This window comes from Gadus chalcogrammus, chromosome 23 (genome assembly GCF_026213295.1).
Source record: "Gadus chalcogrammus isolate NIFS_2021 chromosome 23, NIFS_Gcha_1.0, whole genome shotgun sequence".
Classification (NCBI taxonomy): Eukaryota; Metazoa; Chordata; class Actinopteri; order Gadiformes; family Gadidae; genus Gadus; species Gadus chalcogrammus.
In genome coordinates this window covers 6,730,731-6,738,230 of record NC_079434.1, presented here as the reverse complement: position 1 = coordinate 6,738,230, position 7,500 = coordinate 6,730,731, and the positions used below count along the sequence as shown (strand labels likewise).

At 55.1% G+C, this 7,500-nt stretch overlaps 2 protein-coding genes across 2 annotated transcripts in view; both read left to right on the top strand.

Annotated features, from left to right (window-relative positions):
• Window positions 1-1,209: 1,209 nt before the first annotated feature.
• On the top strand, window positions 1,210-4,265 carry LOC130377314 (kelch-like protein 34). Its single transcript, XM_056584378.1, is given in 2 exon segments — window positions 1,210-2,475; window positions 2,477-4,265. Coding segments are annotated over 2 exon segments (1,872 nt in total). The 3' UTR covers window positions 3,083-4,265.
• A 1,893-nt stretch (window positions 4,266-6,158) lies between these two features.
• LOC130377382 (kelch-like protein 34) overlaps window positions 6,159-7,500 on the top strand; it is a 2,035-nt gene continuing 693 nt past the window's right edge. Inside the window, exon 1 of the mRNA XM_056584484.1 lies at window positions 6,159-7,500. This exon is cut by the window's right edge and continues 693 nt beyond it. Coding sequence (XP_056440459.1) covers window positions 6,159-7,500 — 1,342 coding nt within the window.

Genomic DNA, 7,500 nt, shown 5'->3' with positions numbered 1-7,500 from the left:
CTGTGTATTTGTATATATGTGTTTGTTTCTTTGTTATTTGTGGAAGTCACAGTTTATTTTGGTCTTTTCGCGTTTGTTTGTGTGTGTGTGTGGGTTTATTTGTATAGGTTTGAGTGTGACTTTTTCTGTGGGACAGTGTCTGTTTGTCTGTGTGTGTGTATTCGTGTGCATTGTATAATGTGTGTGTGTGTTTGTTGTGTTTGCTGGATACAGAACATGGAGTCACCATCGCACAAACTCTGTAGGTCAACGCACACAGCCAGATTTAACAAGTCAGAGGGGACAAGCGAGTGTCTCTGTGTGTGCATGTGCATGTGTGTGAGTGTATGTGTGCATGTGTGTGCGTGTGAGAGTGTGCGTTTGAGTGGGCGCGTGTGCTCAGAGGATAGTTCATTATCCTTCCTATCAGCATGAAAACATCACATGTTCCCCGCTACAGAGAGAGAGAGAGAAGGGGGGGAGAGAGACCGACCCAGAGAGAGGTGGGGAAACAGAGAGAGAGGCAGATTCGGATGAAGAGACCTCAACTCAGACGACCCGCTCTTTTGCGTTTCCTGCTTCCGTTTCCATTCCTTCCACCTCCTTTTCTTCTCGGTGCTCCCCGCCGCAGGTATTCCCCTCCCAGCTGCTAGCAGCAATAACACTCCCTCACCTGCTGGATCATGATGCTCCATGTCACCCGCTTTGTTCTGTCTCCACGCCACGCCACTCACCTTCTGACTCCCATTGTCCTTGCAGAGTGACTTTCACCACTTTCTTTCTCTGTGTTGTTTCTCTCTCTCTCTCTCTCTCTCTCTCTCTCTCTCTCTCTGAGTGTCTCTGTCCCCTCTCCCTCTGTTACTGCTCTTTGTCTCATCTCTCTATGTAGCTGCTCTGTCTCTCTCTCCCTCTCTGTGTAGCTGCACTGTCTCCCTCTCCCTGTGTCTGTAACTGCGCTCTCTAACTGTGTCTCTCCCTCGCCAGCCTTTATTAGCTTATCTACTCATGACTCAGTCATCGCTCATTGCTCCCGAGTCGCTCTCAGCTTTCTAATCAGCATTCAGCTGCCACCTCCATCAGCACCAGGGGTATTCTCTCTGTTTTCCAAACCCTCTCTTACCTCCTTCCTTCCTACTGATCCATTCTTCATTTCTGTAATCCTTCCATCCTGCTTCACCTCATTCCATCTTCCTCCATCATTTACACCCTCCCCCCCCCCCCCCCTACTGTATGGAGGCCTACTCCCTGGTCTACAGCTCCTCCTACCGGGGGGCCCTGCTCTCCCGCCTCCAGCGGCTGCGCGGCGAGGGCAGGATGTGCGACGTGGTGCTGGAGACGGGCGGCCGCTCCTTCCCCTGCCACCGCGCGCTGCTGGCCAGCTCCAGCGACTACTTCTGGGCGCTGTTCGGCGAGACCACCCCCGAGAGCGGCGCCGCCGCCGTCAGCCTGCCCGCCGTCACGCCGCAGGGCCTGGAGAGCGTCCTGGACTTCCTGTACTCGGGCTGGCTCAGCCTGTCGCCCGCCTCGCTTCCTGCCGCGCTTGAGGCGTCGCGGTATCTCCAGGTGGAGGCGGCGGTGAAGATGTGCGAGCGCTTCATCGCCGACGGGCTGACCGCCGCCACCTGCTGCGGCTACGCCAACCTGGCCGAGGGCCACGCCCTCGGCTACGCGTTGGCGGACGCCAATTACACCATCGCCACGGAGATGAGGACCCTGCTGCGGCACCACAGGCAGGAGCTCCTGGAGCTGAACGGCCAGTCGCTGACGGCCGCGCTCGAGGCCGAGGAGATTCCGGGGGTCGAGGAGGCGGAGCTTGTCGCGCTGGCCCTTGATTGGTTGGACGCCAACGGGCCACTCCCACTGCTGAAGTCCAACCTGCTGCTGAGTCGCCTTCGCTTCGGACTGGTGCCCTCGTGTGACCTCATGCGTCTGAGCGGCTCCCACAAGGCCCTGGCCACGCCCCTCGTTAGAAGTCAGCTGACCAAGGCGCTTGAGTACCACAGGCTAGGATCGGCTCAGCCAATCAGGCAGACCAGACAGTCCTCGCTCAGAGCGTCGCCCAATCGCGTGCTTCTGGTCGGTGGAGGGGAGAGCCCCGATTGGCCGGGCCAACAGATCCTGACCTTCGACCTCAGGGACAGCACGTTCTCGCCCTTAAAGTCCCGCCTCCCGCGTAGGCTGAGGAACCACTGCGTCTGCTCGGTGGGGGGGTTCCTCTTTGTGATCGGCGGAGACCTGGTGTCCGAGGGCGACGAGGGAGGGGGCGGGAAGTCCGTCGCCACGACGACGTCCAACGAGGTGTGGCGCTACGACCCTCGCTTCGACGAATGGGTGAAGGCGGCGTCCATGCTGGAGCGGCGCTCCAGGTTCTGCTGCTGCGTGGTGGCCGACGTCATCTACGCCATCGGGGGGCGCCAGACGCGCCCGGGGGCCCCGACGCACACAGCCCTGTCCTCCGTGGAGTGCTACAACATGGCCCACGGCGGGTGGCGGCGGGGGGGCCGCCATGCCCCGCCCCCTTCACGGCCACGCCTCCGCCGTGCTCGGCACCGCGGTGTACGTGTCGGGCGGGATCCCCGGCAACCCGGGCGGGGTCCGCTGTCCCCCCGGGGTCCACGCCGACCGCCCGGAAGGAGCGGGGGGGGTCCGGGACGGTAACCGCGGCGACCGCGGCGAGTGCAGCCGCGAGCTGCTGCACTGGGAACCGGGCGCCGGCGGGAAGACCTGGGAGCCGAGGGCGTCCATGTCCATCGCGCGGTTCGGCCACCGCATGGCCGCGCTCGGCGACCACCTCTACGCCCTGCTGGGCATGCACGAGCCCTTCTGCGACATCGAGCGATACGACTGGCCGTCGGACCACTGGACCCGCCTGCGGCCGCTCACCGTCGGCGCATCCTGCTACGGGATGGCCAAGACGCCGAGCGGGACCCTGCTGCTCTTTGGCGGCAGGAAGTGGAGCGAGGGGCAGGAAGTGACAGTGCGCAGCGTGCTGGAGTACGACGTGCTGCGAGACCGATGGAAGGACGTCTGCCTCCTCCCTGAGCCCCTGACCGGCACGGAGTGTACCCTTCTGCCCCTGCCCGACTGGGGCCCAAAACCCTGACCCGCACCTTAACGCTGAGCTCAGAGTGGATATTAGGGAACATTTGATGCAGAAGACAGCGTCCTCTGTAATAGCTCCACCCGCCCTGCCCGGCCGTCCACTTCCTCCAGCGTTATAACCATCTGTGTATATTCTGACATTTAATACGAGCCGCAGCTACTTGCTGAGAATTTGACAAATGATATGGCTGTGGCAAGTGATGATCAGACAAAATGACGTCCACGCCCCTGCACCGAAGGGCATTTGCATGTTTTGTATTCCTGCGACCAACCAAATGTAATCTTGCGAAAAAGGGAAATGCCAAAGATCATATCTGAAATGGGTTTGTTTTGCCGGGACTGTTGTGTAGGGAGGAAATACTCCACAGCTATCCGGAGGCGAAGCTATATATTTATTAGGATTTGTTGATAAATGTATGCGCCACATTTTCCATTTCTAGACTCTGTGAGAAAGCTAACTCAAGCCAGTAGATTAATTATTTAAAAAATGTTTAACTTATGAGTATAGAAGACAGGAAGTATGGGGAAGTAAAGTCTAAAGTGAAAATAATTGGGTTGTTGTTGTTTTACGAAGTTTTATGAAGTGCTACTACTTTTCTACAGTATTTGTTTGTATGTAACTGGCTTCCTTGTTTGAATTCTCTGTTTAAACCTTGAGTTGGAACATAATTGCGTGTCTGATTTGAATTTGAAGATGTAAAATTAAGGAAATGCTGTTGTTTTGCGTTCTGTACTTCCCAAAATGATTGAATAATTTTGAGTTTGAAGTTGATCAATTGAATATTCTCAAAAGGATTATCTCAAACAAACTCCATGATGTTATCAGACCACGGCAACAGTATGCTAATCATTATATTATGTCGAGACGATTCAAGAGTTATAATTACCTTGTCAAATAAAATACACATTTATAATTATGGTTATGAAAAGAGTATCAGTATGAATTTCACAGCCTTAAAAACGTATTACATAAAAGGTCTCTATAAAGCCTTTTGTTTGAACATCAAGCTGTTCATAGATACAAGCCCCTCCACCTAGCTCATGCTGTGATAGACAATATTTTTTTTCCCGATTGTACTGATAGAAAGCATAAGCATATTCAGTTGTGATGATACTTGTTAACTGCCAATAGTTGATTGCAGTAATAATCGGATATGAAATATCATGTCCGATTATTTTTTTAATATTGCATAGTTTGTTATTTTGTCCAACAAACAATGAAATTGCAGAACATCTTGTTTGTTTTAGAAGTTATACAATCCTCTCTCTCTTTCTCCCTCTCTCCCTACTCTCTCTCTGACTCTCAGTCTGTCTCACTCCAAGTCTCTCTCTCTCTCTCTCTCTCTCTCTCTCTCTCTCTCTCTCTCTCTCTCTCTCTCTCTCTCTCTCTCTCTCTCTCTCTCTCTCTCTCTCTCTCTCTCTCTCTCTCTCTCTCTCTCTCTCTCTCTCTCTCTCTCTCTCTCTCTCTCTCTCTCTCTACACAAGACAGTAGAACAGTTGTTACAAGTAATCATAGTAACAGAAATGTCTTGTCATCCGAATGGAAAAAAAACTTTATTGGTTGAAACTATCCCAACAGAACACAAACAGAAACGTAATGACACAACCTACTTTACACTACTTTAACCGTCGAAGGAACAAACAGACTTTGCTCCAAAACAAATTCTCATCATTAACTAAACACAACGGAATCGAAAAACCAAACATACCCATGACACTAAGGTTGCGCTGTTAAAGAGAGGGCTAATGTTTGGAGATATTCAAGAACACAGGATTAGAAAGGCAGTACTGAACTACAGGAAACACATGCGACCACAGCCAACCACGAGCAGCAGCATATGGAATGAGGATCCATTTCATAGTGTGTTTGGATCTACGTCTGTATAAAGAGGAGCATAATGTGTGTTTGCGTGTGTGTGTGTGTGTGTGTGTTTTTTGATCGTCCATGTTGGTTCATGTGCCGGCATATGCATTCATGCATATATGTTTTTGTGTATGCATGTGTTAACGTGTATATTTTTGTGTGTGTGTGTGTGTGTGTGTGTGTGTGTGTGTGCGTGTGTGTGTGAGTGCGTGAGTTTGTAAGGGGGGATATGTGTGTGTGTGTTTGTGTGTGTGTGTGCGTGTGCACGTGTAGGAAGGGCACGGGCTGTGTGTATGTGTGTGTGCGTGCATATGGGGAAAGGAAAGCCGTAGATGTGTACACACAAGTACACATAGTTATTTACATACATGTACTATATTATCCCCATACTGTTGTGTCATCGAAGCACAAAGTGTTATTTGAGGAACAGCAATACGAATAAATAATTCAGTTATTACAATTCTCTTCAGCGGCAGATGTTTAATTTCTATGCAAATATAATATCATCTCGTTTCATGCAGTATACACTCATAGATAGAGAAACGGCCATTTGTCCAAACGTGTCATGGTGGGTAGAGCTTCAGGACCAGCCCAGCACAGAGCGTCATCCTACCAGACCAGCACCCACAGAGCGCTCTACAAAAGTTAGAAACGGACCCTAATGTATCACTTAGAAAAGACTTGTGCTTGCTCTCCTCTATACACCTATACAGTGTACTTTCGCTGTAAACCGGGTATAATAATATTAATTCACAAGGCGGGAGGACAATGACTAGTTTAGTGCTTGACTCCTGAGTGAGCGAGTCCTACAAGGAATATTATATATGTCACACTGTACAGTAACCATGGATACGGCACAACAAGCTAGGGGTTAAAAACACCGTGGACAATATCACCAATGGACAGCTCGGAGAGCGACGACGCACCGGGATCCTACTGGATGCAAAGAAACGCCGCGGACTGCTTATGACGTCCGCGAGGGACGGGAGAGCGAAAATCGGAAATCGAGATCCGTCAGAGGCCGGCGCTCTGTCGTGGGTCGTTTCCAAGACGACGCGTCACAGCGGGAAGTGTGAAGGAGAAGGGGTGTGTGGAAAGGCTGGCCGGCGTGGCACTTAAGGGTCCTTCTACGTTGAAAACTCACCCGCCCTGCCTCCCCCCTCCCCCCTCCCCCCTCCCCACCCCCAGCGCAACGTTGGGGGGAGTGACGGAGATGAGGACCCTGCTGCGGCACCACAGGCAGGAGCTCCTGGAGCTGAACGGCCAGTCGCTGACGGCCGCGCTCGAGGCCGAGGAGATTCCGGGGGTCGAGGAGGCGGAGCTTGTCGCGCTGGCCCTTGATTGGTTGGACGCCAACGGGCCACTCCCACTGCTGAAGTCCAACCTGCTGCTGAGTCGCCTTCGCTTCGGACTGGTCCCCTCGTGTGACCTCATGCGTCTGAGCGGCTCCCACAAGGCCCTGGCCACGCCCCTCGTTAGAAGTCAGCTGACCAAGGCGCTTGAGTACCACAGGCTAGGATCGGCTCAGCCAATCAGGCAGACCAGACAGTCCTCGCTCAGAGCGTCGCCCAATCGCGTGCTTCTGGTCGGTGGAGGGGAGAGCCCCGATTGGCCGGGCCAACAGATCCTGACCTTCGACCTCAGGGACAGCACGTTCTCGCCCTTAAAGTCCCGCCTCCCGCGTAGGCTGAGGAACCACTGCGTCTGCTCGGTGGGGGGGTTCCTCTTTGTGATCGGCGGAGACCTGGTGTCCGAGGGCGACGAGGGAGGGGGCGGGAAGTCCGTCGCCACGACGACGTCCAACGAGGTGTGGCGCTACGACCCTCGCTTCGACGAATGGGTGAAGGCGGCGTCCATGCTGGAGCGGCGCTCCAGGTTCTGCTGCTGCGTGGTGGCCGACGTCATCTACGCCATCGGGGGGCGCCAGACGCGCCCGGGGGCCCCGACGCACACAGCCCTGTCCTCCGTGGAGTGCTACAACATGGCCCACGGCGGGTGGCGGCGGGGGGCCGCCATGCCCCGCCCCCTTCACGGCCACGCCTCCGCCGTGCTCGGCACCGCGGTGTACGTGTCGGGCGGGATCCCCGGCAACCCGGGCGGGGTCCGCTGTCCCCCCGGGGTCCACGCCGACCGCCCGGAAGGAGCGGGGGGGGTCCGGGACGGTAACCGCGGCGACCGCGGCGAGTGCAGCCGCGAGCTGCTGCGCTGGGAACCGGGCGCCGGCGGGAAGACCTGGGAGCCGAGGGCGTCCATGTCCATCGCGCGGTTCGGCCACCGCATGGCCGCGCTCGGCGACCACCTCTACGCCCTGCTGGGCATGCACGAGCCCTTCTGCGACATCGAGCGATACGACTGGCCGTCGGACCACTGGACCCGCCTGCGGCCGCTCACCGTCGGCGCATCCTGCTACGGGATGGCCAAGACGCCGAGCGGGACCCTGCTGCTCTTTGGCGGCAGGAAGTGGAGCGAGGGGCAGGAAGTGACAGTGCGCAGCGTGCTGGAGTACGACGTGCTGCGAGACCGATGGAAGGACGTCTGCCTCCTCCCTGAGCCCC